The following is a 14,650-nucleotide window of genomic DNA, read 5'->3' as shown; positions in this document are numbered from 1 at the left end:
GGTTCCTGAGAACATGGGGATACACGGGGCAGCACGTGAGCTCACAGTAGGGACTTCAGCTGGGCTAGTCGCTCTGTTTTGAGTCTCACGATTTTCAGAGTGTTTTAGTTTTACCCTGAATACATTAGTGCGTGCCTAAATGTCTCTTAATATCTATCTGTAAAGCAGAATAAAATAGTCTCAATGGGGTTTGATGAGTAAAATAGTACAGGATTAGGCTATTCTGGGCATATTGCCGTAACTTCAGACACAGTAGCTTTTTTTCCTAACCCCCCTCCGAAAAAAAAAAACCCAAAGCCATCTCTCACTGTCCCAAAGAAACCTTTTCAAAAATCAAGTAAAGCCCCAAATCTCTTTAACCAAGTGTTTTTGTTCAAACCAGTTTGTCCCATTCCGTACTTTCTTAGTTTATTCAAATTTGTTAACTACGGCTTTAGAAAGCGGCTCTGTCCTGTAGTCTACAAGCGCCGTTGCTTAAAATGGGGTTAGAAAAATAATGATGATTGAACCTACGGTAGAAAGAAGTCGGGCTGGTTTCTCACTGCTTGCTGTTGTGAGACCGTAAACGGAGACGTTTCTATGCTGATTTTCGCATAAATTTGAGGTGCTGTTATGAGGTGAACCCACGTTAGAAAAGGAATGTGAAGGGAATGTCCGACAAGTTGTTGGCCGAGGGAACACGGGTCACGTCCGCCAAGGATAGTTAGTGCCTGTTTGGAGAAGGGGGGTGCACCAGCGGCAAACTCGGTAGCCGACTCTTCATTTATAAAGTTTCTCTGTTTCTCAGGTGCCCCCAGGGTTTTTAGAACGTAGGTCAGATTCTCCCCGCTGTGGAGGAAGCTCCCTCTAGAAATGTCAGTCCTGGTTGGAAGATTCCCTAACCCGTTGAACATTAGAAAGCAAAGCTCTCCCCAGCCTTAGCTGTTCCCGGTAGTCGCGTGTTCCTCGGCTCCTTGCCTTTGTGTCGGAGCCGCTAGCAGCTTTCTCTGTCTAACCAAGTTCTGTGGTCCACGCCATTTCAACCACATCCCGCCTGAGCATGGATTCCCCTGGGCCTGGACTGGATTGCTTTTGTGGTTCGGCGCTTTCACTGACTTTACTCCCCTCGGGGGCTTAAACGTGCCCATCCCCACGACCCTCTTGTTCCGTGTGTGTAGACGGTTCCCCGTCTTTAGAATGAGATCTTTTGTGGGGCATTCAGTCCATTAATTAGAAAATTGCCTTCATCTTAGATGCTGGTGCTTCGGCCTAGTGAGAATCAAAGTGGAATTGTTTGTAAGGCTCAAAGATTCCATTGACAGCAAATATGAAAAAACCAACATATACTGCGGAAGCTTTCCGCACGGGCAGTTGCTAAAATCAGAAAGCCTTTACTCTATAGAAAACACTAGTTCAAATTTTTAAGTAATTTGGTCTTTAAAAGGTTTGGTGGTTAGTTAATGTAGGCAGGTAATCCTCTACTCGTAAAGGTACTAATTTAAATTGCGGTCTTACAGGGCTTTAAATATATCGGCCCCTTCTCATTTAGGACAAATTCCACATTCCTTCCGATGAACTATACTTTCTGGTCCCCCCCTTCCTCCCCAATCAGTGCTGGCGCCCAAAGGAAACACTTTTTTTTTTTTTTTTAACCAAAGATTACGCGGTATGGAGCCCCCAGTGCTTTGCGAAAGCTGTCCCCGCGGGCTGGAATGTTCTTTGTCTCCGGTAAATGTCTATTCATCACTCAAGACAACCCCTTCCTCCCTCCCCTTAATTACTTCCTCCCCTGTGCGCCCTCAAATTCTTGAACTTATCCATGCGGTATTTGTTAGGGGCCTGCTTTGTGGCCCACCCCATGGCGGGATCTGGGATACAAAAGGTGAATGCAAACATGGTTCAGACTTTGAGGGTCTTACGATGGGAAAGACGAGGCCGACCTGTTAGTAAATGTTCTGAAAGCAAAAATAAAATGTATGAAGTGCCACGCTCCCACCCTTCGCTCACTTATAACCCAGTGCATCGCCCCGGGGAGGTTCTTACAATCATTTATTTCATGCCATCCCCGCAGAAGTATACCCTCAACCACGTTATACGTTCTGAGGACCCTCTCTGAGGTGCTGGCACTTTCAGTGTCTGTTGCATGGCCCCGAACTCCAGGACTGTGGTTAGATGCCCACAGGTTAGATGCCCTTGGGCTCGGCTGACCGATTGCGGGCCTCTGGCCGAATCTTGCTTGCCTGCATGGCCGGGCTTAAAAACCGCAAAGCCAGAGCTGCAGCAAACCAGGCGCAGAAAAGAGGCCTGCAGCGCCCCCGTTGGGCAAGTCTGTACTGTGTCCCTAGTTGGCGCCGGAGCTGTTAGAATTTCACTATGGCTCCAAACAGCACACAGGCACCACAATGCTTGGCACTTGGCGACGGTGCGAGAGATGCCTTTTAAAAGGATTATAGATATTTTAAAAAAGTCTCTAGAGTTTCCTGCACTTCTAGGGTGTTTGCATTGTGATTGTGTTATGCACAAATAAAGGAGGCTTGGCCTCCTGATAAACGGTCCCCAGCTGGGCTTCAGCTGGGTGCCACAGCAGCTTCTGGCATGCCGACCACAGCGTGTTGCTTGCTGCAAAGGAAGTGTACTGGTGCCACCGTGGTGTCAGCAGTGACTTTGGCTGGCTTTATGTGCTCACGGCCCTTCCATGAATGTGTCCACTTAGCCCAGCGGAAGATACCACAGAACTTGTCGGTTCCCTAGACATTTAGTGTGTCCTTCCTTCATTGTTATCGTGGGTTAAGGGCTTGGGGTTGCCGCGCTCTGGTGGACCGCATTTTCGAACGCGTAATCACTCCTAGGATTTAGCACCCACTTAGGATGTAGAAAAAAAGTGAGTGGCACAACGAGCACCCTAGCCCTGAGGTGATTTATGCCTAACAGCCACCTTCTCGGACTGGGGACCTGCGCGTACTCCAAGGGAAGGGTGTGTGTGTGTGTGTGTGTGTGTGTGGTGGGGAGTCTCAGACATTTGCTATCTTTGCCTGAGGCATTATCACATGGAAAAGGTTTTTTTTTTTAGCAGAATGTGGGGTTCAGGATTAGAGATCTGCGAAAAAAGAGGGGGTCGATAGCCCAGAAGGCGCCCACAAGAGAGGCCCCCCCTTCTCTGCAGTGATGGGGAGGGCTCTGCGGCGGGAGTGGGAGGGAGGGACACTGCAGCATGGTGGGCGGGTCAGGGGCGGGGCTAGATAGGCTCTAAAAGTCGGTGCCCGCCCGCTCTGCTCTGCCGCGGCCACCAGCACATCCCGGTGCATCTTCGCAGACGCAGCAGCCCTCCTCTGCGGCAGCCGCGCCTCGCCAACCGGTGCAGTGCCGCAGGCTCGCCCGAGAGGCCGCTCGCTGTCTCCGCCGCCGCTGCCGCGGGCCGCCCTGAGCGGACCGTGGGCTGCGCCGACGCCACCTCCGATCCTGTACGGTTGTGGGCGCCTCGGCGCGCCCCGTGCTCCGCAATCCTGCGGCGAGCGGCATGGGATAATGCGGCCATGGTGCGCCGAGACCGCTTGCGCAGGTGGGTGCTGCCGGCCGTGCCGCGAGGGGGGTGTGGCCGGCCCGACTCCGTGTGGGTACCTCTGCCACCCCGGAGCTGCCTGTGGCAAAATCCTTACCAAAAGGTGGCCATGCTGCTCCGGCTGGAAGGTGGTCGCTCTGCCCGAACTCGGGATCGCCCTCGCTGGTGGTTTATTTTCAAACCGGGGGTCAGCTGCGTAAGATTTAGGAATTTTAGGATCTCCGTATTACCCTGGTGCAAATTAGGTCTTTTTCCATCAGGGTCTTTGCTGTGGTGTGATTTAGGCGGTGGTGGTGCGGTGCAATTTAGGATTTGCGAACCTCGGTAACGCCCCGGTGTAAGAGCTGGTCATTGTTGTTGCGTGACTTGGGATTTCTAGACCGTGGTGTGTGGTTGAGAATTCAAGGAGCCGAGACTGCCACGGTGCGGTTTAAGATTTCTGGAATCGTAGTGGCGTAGTTACCGCATAGGTGCGACCGGACCTTGCCGCGCTGTGTGACCGCGGCAATAAGTGTTATTCCGAGGCCAGAAATGGGAACCCTCGGGAGACTGGGCACGCGGCCAGACTGTTAAAACGTAATGATAAATGTTTGCTTCGATTTGTGGGTTCGCAGTGTAGTTCTCGCTAAGAAGTGTTTAGATGGGCTGGTTTGGTGGTATTAGATCAGTGTATTTTTACATCATTGACAGAAATAAGAAATCAAGGCACGTAAAGTTTGTTACGGGGGTGTGTTGAATTTTTAATCTAAGTCATGGTGCCATTAAATAACAGAGATTTGACTTAAAAATTTGTTTAAACCTTTCGCCTGATTGCCAGTTTGCTTGACTACTGAAAATCATAAAACGTTGGGGGGGATTTTTTTTTTTACCAAGGTAACTAAGACTAAGAACAGCTCCCTGGGGGGTTGCCCCCCTTTCCTGAATGGAGGAGGTGCGCCGACGTACGGTGTGGGGAGCGTGGGTGTGGCACCTCTGTTCCCAGCGCAAGCGGGAAGCCCCTGTTCGCTCTGCCCCTCCCCGTGTTCTGCTGAGTCACTGCAGATTCAGTCTGAAACCCGCATGGATGCCCCAGAGGTTACGTGAAAATGTATGAACAGGTAACAGGACCGAATGGAGGCTGCGGAAAACAATCAAACAAAAATAATAATAACAATAGCAAAAAAACCCCAAACCTAACGCTTTTGTTATTTGCCTTTCAAGGAGGTTCGGCGGTAAAATCAGTTAGCGCATCACAGACTGCAATAAACCATCACGTTCTGGCACTGTTCCAGTCATTTCTAGTATTGCCTTGAAAGGTAGAACCAAGGCGTTGTGACTGTTTATTGAGCAGAGACTTCGGAGGGCAGAAAAAAAAGCCAGAGTCCAGCCGCAGTCTGAAGTTTAGGCAGGGAATTGAGGATTCTTAAGGTGTGTCATTCTTTACCACATCAGGTTTAGTGCTGGAATTAACACCCCCCCCCCCGCCAAAAAAAAAAAGAGGGAAAGCCAATTTTGCGAGATTGCAGGTAATGTGCCATAGGGCATTCTTACATGCAAAGTGAGCCAGCAAGCCAACGCTTCTCAGGACTCTGGCAATTAATCTGTTTTACCTGTAGCTAGCCTCCTGACATCTCCAGTTCAGTTTAGGAGGCATTTTCCCACTTAGAGAACCCTTTCCTTGGCAAAATAGTTTCTGATCTTGCTTTAAATTCTTGCCTCCAGGGGAGATAAATTAATCTGGACTTTTGAAATTTGGGCATAGCAAGCTGGGGGCACAAATTTGTGCTAGACAAAACCAAGTCCTGAGTGCTAGGTGTGTGGGTGGGGTCTTAATTTTAAATAGGGAACCACCTCAAGAGTCTGCGAAGAAAGCAAAAATAGAATCTGCTGCCCAGACTTCTAAGAGATTAGATGTTCAGGGTCAGGGCAAAGCTGCTTACTGGAATGTGAAGCGCTGCGGCCATCTTGCTTTCGCTATCTTCCCCTCCCCCTCAGTTTTTTAGCCCAAATCCAGATAGTAGTGCCAAATGGGGCTTCACTGGCCAGAGGATATATATTAAAATTAGAAGCAGCCTCTGCTTAATGACATGTAATAAATTACATATATGCTTGAAGATCATATATGGAAGAATGGTGGTAAGTACTGCAAAGGGTAGCGACGTTTTCACATTTTCTTGGTAAACTTTTCCTGCCACGGTCACGTGGTGTCAGTTTTGCATCCATGTTCTGTTTTGATTTTTGGAAGTGTACAATGTTACCTTGGCTGCTTTTCCCACAGGATGAGGGAGTGGTGGGTCCAAGTGGGGCTACTGGCTGTGCCCCTGCTGGCTGCGTACCTGCACATCCCGCCCCCTCAGCTCTCCCCCGCTCTACACTCATGGAAGACTTCCGGCAAGTTTTTCACCTACAAGGGACTTCGCATCTTCTACCAAGGTGAGAACCGGACTGTCGGAGAATCCCACAAACTTGGGTCATGTGGGTCTCAGCTGAGGTACTTATTTTATATCCCTTGGTCTCTGTTGCTCCACGGGGGGGGGGGGGTCGTGGGGAAGGGAGTAACCCTGTTTGTGTAAGGAGTATAACGGACGGTCTTCTGAGAACAGGGCACTCAGCAATGGAGAGGTGGGGGTGGGGATGGAATTGTACCTAATTCAGGAAGTTTCTTCCAGTCCCATTTGTATTTGATGTTAGTCTTCTCTTGAGCGCCCCTAGTGTCAGGTAACATGATATTTAGAGACCTGTCTACACCTTTGTCTCCCCCCCATTTCCGTTTGTCATTTTATTATTTTCCATGATTTGTTATATGTATCTAAAACTGATGAGATTTACTGGGAATTATTATGACTGCTACTTAATTACCACACTCACGGCATTGTTATATTTTTAATCTTAATTATCTTCATTTTTCATTTAATCTTTACAACAGCACTTGGAGATAGGTGTCATTAATCTCATTTTATAGGTGAAGAGACTGAGAAACAAATTGGAAAGATTTCTTTTGGGCGGGGGTCAAGAGCAATAACGAAAAATGTTTGTTTTTCGTAAACCGTTTTTCATTATTGCTCCTGACCTCCTCTCATTTGTTATCCACAGTCAAGTAAGTATGAAATTTTCCTTACACTGGCTTGTTGGTTCTTTTCCAGAATTAATATTTAGTGTTTTATAGTATCTGTAGATTCGTCAGCCTAAGTACAGTACATGATATTTTTAACTGCTTCTAATTAAACAATTTTTGAAAGCTTATTACCAATATTTTTCTGCCACTGACAGTATTAATTTAAATCCAGTACCGTGGCGAGGATTCTATTGTTTGAATAATCTGAAAGATGTCACATACAGAAAAAAGTTGATGTCATCATTAGCCCATTTTTGAAACAGAATTCTGTACGTTTGTTTTGGTGTTGGGTGTATGTATCTGCTAGCATTGGATAAACAGTACAGAGAATCTTAGTTTGTTGTGATTGTAACATTCTAATTGGTTTTATTTTTTATTTAGGTGTTTTACTTCTTACTAAATGAAAAATAATTTGCATTTTAATATTGATAACTACAAGGGAATATCTCTAAAAAAAATCTAAGTGATAATGAGCAAATTGTTTCAAGAATTTTCATGTAAAGTGTGCCATTTACAATTTAAAATACAGATTAAGAGGAGGCTCCTCTTATCTAGTAAGCTTGCATTTTAAAGAACAACATTTTTAATATCATTAATTTGGTCTGATCCTTTTTTACTGAAATAGATTTTGCTGTCTTCAAGGCTATTTTGCAAGGAGTTTGCCTGATTTCTCTTTTTCCTCCTTTTAGACTCCGTTGGTGTGGTTGGAAGCCCTGAGATAGTTGTGCTTTTACATGGCTTTCCAACATCCAGCTATGATTGGTACAAGGTAATGAAGTTTGGTTTCTAGGTCCTGCTATGTCCTAAAAATATATTCAAATGCTAGATTTATTTATTTATTTTTGGTCAGCCCTTGCAGATCTGAACTGCTTGATAAAATCCCATTAAATATTGAATTGCTTTTCATGTACTATAAGGGAGTAAAAAAATGGCTGCCCAGAGAGAATCATTGCCAAGTTAAGGCTGGAGTTTTGTTCTCAATATATTAAATGTTAGGAATCATACCCTTTCCCAGAGGATCACCCAGGCCTGTGATGGTTTCATGGGATTTTTCACATTATCCAAGCTGACATATAGGCATGAGTCCTGTGCTGCTGTGGGCAGGCACTGGCACGTGGAGTAGAATGCACATCATGCTTGCTTTCTTACAGATCTGGGAAGGTCTGACCCTGAGGTTTCATCGAGTGATTGCCCTTGATTTCTTAGGCTTTGGCTTCAGTGACAAACCGGTAAGCAGCAGTGAGGTGGACCCCAGTGATGGGTGGGATGGGTATGAATGCAGGTCAGGCTCTGATGATGTCATGCTATGTCTCTGGCTCTTTCCTTAGCGACCACATCAGTATTCCATATTTGAGCAAGCCAGCATTGTGGAATCCCTCCTTCGGCACCTGGGACTCCAAAACCGCAGAATCAACCTGTTGTCTCATGACTATGGAGATATTGTCGCTCAGGAGCTGTTGTACAGGTGAGACCAGACTTCTGTCCTTGGCACAGATGTCAGGAACTTAAGATGATGGGAAGTCAAGTTGTTTTGGGATCTTCAAACTTTGGGGGTTGTCTGCAGCCCTCTGCATGGGTGCCAGCTGCTCAGCTACACGTATGTTTCTTCTTGTCCTTTACAGGTACAAGCAGAATCGATCTGGCCGGCTTACCATAAAGAGTCTCTGTCTGTCAAATGGAGGTAATTGCCTTGGTGGTAGGTGGGAAGTGGGGTGTAGCCTAGGAAGGCTACCTTTTTAAGTCATAAAGACACCTAAGTGATAATCTGATATTATAAGCAGACACTAAACATGGGGCATCTTTTACCTTTATTGTGCCATGAATAGTTCTGATAGTTGATGGCATATATGGAATATATGTTTACAAACATTTAGAAAATAAAAGGATAACTAAGTGGGTGAGGGTGCTTGTTGCTAAATTTGTCAATATGAATTTGGTTCTGGAACCCATACCGTGGAAGGAGAGAACTGACTCCTCAAGTTGCCTGATCTATGTAACATGTTCCATGACAGCTAGGACTACATGGAGAGACCTTGTCCCCAAAACAAAAACAAACATAACAAACAAAAAAAGACTACCACAAATGTGATCTGATGGTCTGGCTGGGAAGTTGCATTAGTAAACTCTTAATTGGTGGCAATGCCAGGTGTCAGGCTGGGAATGAATGAGTATTATTTGGAGCTCATTAATTCAGAAATGCCCAAATGCCCCCATCTGAATGCCTTATGAGTGGCTTGGGAGAATAGTGGGTCTGTCCCTTTATCAGTTCAAGAGAAAAATACACATAACGTGTGTGTTTGCAGACCAGTTCATTAACACCAGTGTGTATTCTGAGCTGAGGAGATGCTGAGGGGAGTTTAGGCCTAGGCATCAATGCATTATGGAAGAGCCTATGAATTACTTTATCCATTTCTATACCTTTAAAATGAGGAAAGTAATATCAGGGTGTTGGAACTTGACTGTTACACAGAGAATCTTGTAGAAATTAGCAGTATAATCATTCTTCAGATTGGAACACATGTATGTAGTTTCCACGTTGAGTATAAGTTGTTACGTAGTGTATAGCTGTTTTTATTCCTAATTCTGTTTTGTTGGTGAATTGTCGGTGAAAGCTCCAAATGTAACAACAAATAGGGTAATTAGTTTCTGGCAATGGCTGTCTTTCTAACTTACAGTTATCTGTAAATGGGTAAATGTCTCTCTTTCCACAGGTATCTTTCCTGAGACCCACCGTCCTCTCCTTCTTCAAAAGGTTGGCAGTTTCACTGCATAGCTCCTTCGTTCACATGTCTGTGACAGCAAACAAACAAACAAACAAACCTGGGACCCTTAAGGGTCATACTTGTGGTGATGAGCTGTCTATTGAGATCTTTATCATCAATTCACATTAATCAAGTTAATTTTTCATCCTCAATCAAAGCAGGCTCTCCTACATAAAACCAAACATTTCTGAGAAATAAGAGATGACTATTTAGAAAAATAGAACTACATGAAGATCTGTGTCTTAAGTATGATATTTAAATAAATTGAGATCCTAGGCTAAACTTGATGATTTCATCAGTTAGATTTAGGGATTATACATTTTCTTTCCCCAGAAGACATGGCTAAGTTCTATTTTATCTGGTGTAAAACACTTTCTCTGGACCCTCATTCTTACCCTCACTTCTGACCTGCAGCTCCTCAAAGATGGAGGCGTGCTTTCACCTATCCTCACAAGGCTCATGAACTTCTTCGTGTTCTCTCGAGGGTAAGTCATCATCAAAGACCTCATGAGCGAGCCGAGAACAGTGTAGTCAAACTCGCTGCTATTATAGGGTTGGACCAAAGCATGCCTGGGCCTGGAGATTTTCTAGAAGAATTTCTGAATTGGCAAAGGGTCAGACAATATGGCCTTCTGAGGTCCTAGTTCTGTCTGGCGCTCTGTCTGGCGCTCTGAATCCCTTCCGCTGCCTTAGCATCCTGCATCTGTATTCTTTCAGTCTGACTCCAGTCTTCGGACCGTACACTCGACCCTCTGAGAGTGAGCTATGGGACATGTGGGCTGGAATCCGCAACAATGACGGGAACTTGGTCATCGACAGGTGAGACAGGAACCTTGCTCTAGGCCCCAGTGAGACTCTCTTGGAGAGAGGGGCAGGTGCAGGATTATGTTCTCATCCTTGCTGGCATACTCCCTGTCCCAAGGGGGCTGGTTAGGAATTATGAGATGAACCCGAGACAGTCCTAGTCTGTGTTTTCCAACAAAGAAATCAAGCACAGGGTGAGTTACTCCTGAAGTATTTGGCACAGAGAACGTGGATAAATAGTTGCAAATCTTAGTGCTTATTTGCATGAAAATGACTCAGTGACTTTGACATATCCATCTTTAGACTTTTGGTTAATATTCAGTATTTCAGAATGTTTTAATCAGTTCTGAAGAAAGCCTCAAGTCTCTTAAGCACAAAGCTCTTCTGCCTATTCCTGCACTAGCAATGGCTTGAGAAGCAAGGCTTTGGTTTAGTAAGACTGTAGCCGTCTCCTTGGAAAGACTGGGAGATGCAATATATGCATCGCTTCTCAAGACGAGGCCTGGCCTTTTGTGAGCGGGGTCTATGACTCCCATGCTCTAAACTGCTGGCTTTCTGTGAACTCCCTATCCTAGCCCACAAGATCCTTAATATTTTTTTTAAAATATAAATCAAACTGAAAACAAGCACACCTCTCTTTTAAACACATTATTCTCATATTTTGCCTTGCTAACTGCCCCAGAGTTAGGGAGAACAGTCAGGGCGGCCTGCAGTGTGGCTGTTGGCAGCTTCCTCTACAGGAGGAGTCTTCCACTCCATGGTCAAATGGAGTATAGTAATGAAGCCATGACCCCATAAACTTGTACACTTGCATTTTTAGAGGTGGCTATCCACTCAGAGATTACGTAGTTTGGTCTTAGTTTCAAATGAGGAATTTAGGTTTTTAAAAGTGTTTTCTTAGAGTCTCAGAGCTGGGATCAAAACTGGATTCTTAGACCCAGGCTTTCTGTACCAACTGTAATCCTTCTGAAGATCTCATTTCCTGCTTAAGAAATGCAAAGAACATAAGCGCTTATGTTGATAGCACTGTTCTGTCCCATGGTAGTTAACACAAAAGTTAACACAAATGGCTGAAGTGGGCTATTCCTGGGACCTGAGGCTGCTTCTGTATGCAGATGCTTTTCTGGACACTGCACTGATACTAGTTCTTGCTCTGCTCTTGCTGACTCTCCTGTGCTCTAGTCTTTTACAGTATATCAATCAAAGAAAGAAATTCAGAAGACGCTGGGTGGGAGCACTTGCTTCTGTGACCATCCCTAGTGAGTATCTGCGTGCAATCTTCCGTCACTTCTTGACAGGGACCCTTGGGGAATAGAGACTTAACATAATTACCACTCATAAAATTTCCATGCAGGGCTACCAGGGTTAGCAAATAAAAACAAGTCAATCTGAGTTTTACATAAAAACAGCTACTTTTGGTATGTGTTATAAAATATTTAGGACATACTTTTTGCCACCCTCTTTCCTCTCCCCCCAAAAAAACCTATAAACTTTTCACCTGAAATCTTTAACTGGTCATTTTTTTTTTTTTTTTTTTTTTTTTTTAGAAAGGATTTCTCTGTAGCTCTGGCTGTCCTGGAACTCCCTTTGTAGACCAGGCTGGCCTCACTCACAGAGATCCACCTGCCTCTACCTCCAAAGTGCCAGGATTAAAGGCGTGTGCTAGCACCGCCCAGCTAACTGCCCAATTTTTATTCACTGGCAACCCTATTGCAAACACCTGGAATGCCAGAGTGAGGGTGGAAGGCACTGAGCTACTACATAGACGGAGCTGGTATGGCTTGCCTACCATGCTGAAAATGGAACTGTTGGGACAGGAAGCTAGTAAAGTCATACGGTATGTCGAAGGGAATCAGCAGTGTCTCACATACTAGTGATCAATATGTCAGAGGTCAGTCACAACAGAGGGAACAAAGGATGATGATTCTATCTACACCTACATTTCTAGAAAGAAGATCTTGAAAGTGAGCTTATTCCTTTGGGTTCAGAGTATACAAGAGCAAGAAGCGACCAAATGGTTCTATGTAGAAGACGAACTGGCTTGTTCTATAAGTTCTTTATAGCTCACTAATAACATTTTCTACATAAGAATTTTATTCACATATTTTTTTTAAATAAATGGAGGGAAGTTAATTTTAAGGTAGCAACAGAAGCATAGATGTGAGTTGTTAGAAATTCCTTCCTCTTCTCTTTCCTAGTTCATTTTATCTATGGGCCACTGGATCCTATAAATCCCTATCCAGAGTTTCTGGAGCTGTACAGGTGAGTCCTCAGAGGTTTTGTTTTTGTTAGATATTTCATCTTAACAGGTCTGTTGGCACTAGCTATTGCCTCTGATCTCACTGAAAACATAAAGTAAATAGACCAGTTAGGTATAGGGAGTCTTATTCTCACCAAAGGAGATTTGATTATATATTCTCTGGATTCATACGTCCTGTTTTCACTAACATGGTTGTTATATTATTGCTAAGTATAGAGGAAAGGGGGGAAAACCTTCACGTGACCGGAACCTCTTAAGGAATGTGTTAGCTGATTCTAAAGCCAGTTCACTGACCTCAACTGAGCAGGCTTCAGTGAGCAGTTATGAACAGCTCACTATGAAAAATGCTTTTTCATTGGTTGTTACTCCTTCAGGGTACTTATTCAGAAGGTGCTGGAATATGAAATCTTGACTGTCATGTAAGAGTGTTCCATACCTTCATGTGCCCTAGTAGATACAATCTGGCAATAAACAGCTTGTTTAGAATTTTAAACAATCTCCTCATGAGATTAAGGAAGGTTCTTTGTTTATCTTTGCTTGGGCAGTGAGCTGCAGAGTGAGCCACCTGTTGATGCTTCTCTAAGGAGCTGAAAGTCATGTTTTGAGGACTGTTACAGAAGTGTTGTATTTGCAAGATGTTGTCTGTTGTGTTCTGAACAATTGAAACCAGTCTAAGTGGAACTGGCAAGTTTATCTGGCTAAGGTATAGTTCCCAAGTAGGAGATGAACAAGCTCTTTGTTGGCTCTTTCCAGTGTGGTATGTCTGTCTACATGGGCATTGACGGGGTTTCCCATGGCTTACATTCTCTCATCGTCCAGCCTTAAGTTCACCTCCATGCTGTTCTCTTCCACTAGGAAAACGCTGCCGCGGTCCACAGTGTCGATTCTGGATGACCACATTAGCCACTACCCACAGCTAGAGGATCCCATGGGCTTCTTGAATGCATATATGGGCTTCATCAACTCCTTCTGAGCTGTAAAGAGTAGCTTCCCTGTATTAATTACCTCCCCCATTCTCATATTTGTGTGTATTCCACTTAGAAATGCCCAAAAGAGGTCCTGGCAATCAAATACTATTCTTTCATAAAAGTCCATTTGATTCACATTGGTCAGCAAACTATAGAAAACAGGCAGCAGAAACTCTAAGGATGGCATGCTAATCCATCTCTCATTCTCTTATGGGTGACAAGATACTCCTCCCCTCATTCCTGTGACATCTGACCAAGTGTATGGATCTGCTGTTTAGTGTTATTAGAAAATTCTGATGAATAACACTTCTCAATTATGTAGAAAGACAGCATTGGACATTCTTTTTCGTAAAATACTTAAAAAAAAAAAACCTAACTTGTGTGGACTTTGCTGAAATACTCAGAAATGTTAACTTCTGGCCCAACCATAATTGGAGTCCTGTAGTAAAGAGCGAGGGAGGAGCTTGCTTATCTCCCCTTCAAGCTCTCTTTCAGCACAGCTTATGAGAAGGAATATCTTGTCATGCCTTACATTTAGTTTCATCAGCTGCTTCTAATTATAGACATTTTGTTGAAACACACATTGGCTTAGGGGCCTGGAGATGTAGCTCAGTGGTAGTGTGTCTGCCTAGCAAGCTAAAGCCCTTGGGTTCAATCCCCAGAACTGCCCCCCCCCAAAAAAAAACCCTTACCAAACCAAAATAGACATCATGATACAATGTTCTGAATATGCTTTTGAAACTTATTAGCATACTCATGTATGTATTTTCTAAGGGTATTAAGATGTTGGCCCTTACTTGCTAGAGTAGAGAACCTCATCACACATATAATTTGTGAATAAAAAGATTCAAATTATTTACAGAATTTCCTAAAACCATGAGGTATTAACCAGTTGCATCTGTGCCAGAGCTTTATTGTCACTGGCTAGAAAGTCCATGCTGAACAGTAAATAACAGCCTTCCTCCTCGCAACAGTACTTAGGTGCATGTTCCTCCAGTCTGAAGTGGAGGGGAGGGGCCCCTGTAACAGCCAAATGCCCACTGACTCCTCTTAGGATGGCTGCCTAGCACCCACCCTACTGGCTGTTCAGCAAGGCTTTCTCATGTAACTCAGCAACTCCTGTACTGAGACCTAAGAACAAATGCTGAAAGAGCAATGGTGCTGAAAACTTTTTTAAGCCACAGTTTTAACTTAGTTAAAGCAGCATTATTGATTATTTTAAAT

At 44.4% G+C, this 14,650-nt stretch overlaps 1 protein-coding gene across 2 annotated transcripts; it reads left to right on the top strand.

Moving 5' to 3' along the window:
• The first annotated feature begins 3,267 nt into the window (after positions 1–3,267).
• Positions 3,268–13,823, top strand: Mest (mesoderm specific transcript). Of its 2 annotated transcripts, XR_009058207.1 has the most exons (13): positions 3,268–3,538; positions 5,796–5,950; positions 7,322–7,401; positions 7,784–7,861; positions 7,961–8,097; positions 8,255–8,313; positions 9,344–9,384; positions 9,809–9,879; positions 10,112–10,213; positions 11,381–11,457; positions 12,397–12,460; positions 13,004–13,161; positions 13,314–13,372. XR_009058207.1 is itself a non-coding variant. In XM_057787913.1 (12 exons), exons 1-12 carry the CDS (start codon positions 3,513–3,515, stop codon positions 13,429–13,431), a joined length of 1,008 nt encoding a protein of 335 aa, XP_057643896.1. In that variant the 5' UTR covers positions 3,268–3,512; the 3' UTR covers positions 13,432–13,823. The 2 variants fall into 2 exon arrangements, 1 of the variants encoding a protein (XP_057643896.1); XM_057787913.1 differs by lacking the exon at positions 13,004–13,161 and having other exon boundaries at positions 13,314–13,823.
• The last annotated feature ends 827 nt before the right edge of the window (positions 13,824–14,650 follow it).

The sequence above is a fragment of the Chionomys nivalis genome, chromosome 1 (assembly GCF_950005125.1).
Source record: "Chionomys nivalis chromosome 1, mChiNiv1.1, whole genome shotgun sequence".
Lineage (NCBI taxonomy): Eukaryota > Metazoa > Chordata > Mammalia > Rodentia > Cricetidae > Chionomys > Chionomys nivalis.
This window is presented reverse-complemented; position numbering and strand designations above follow the sequence as displayed.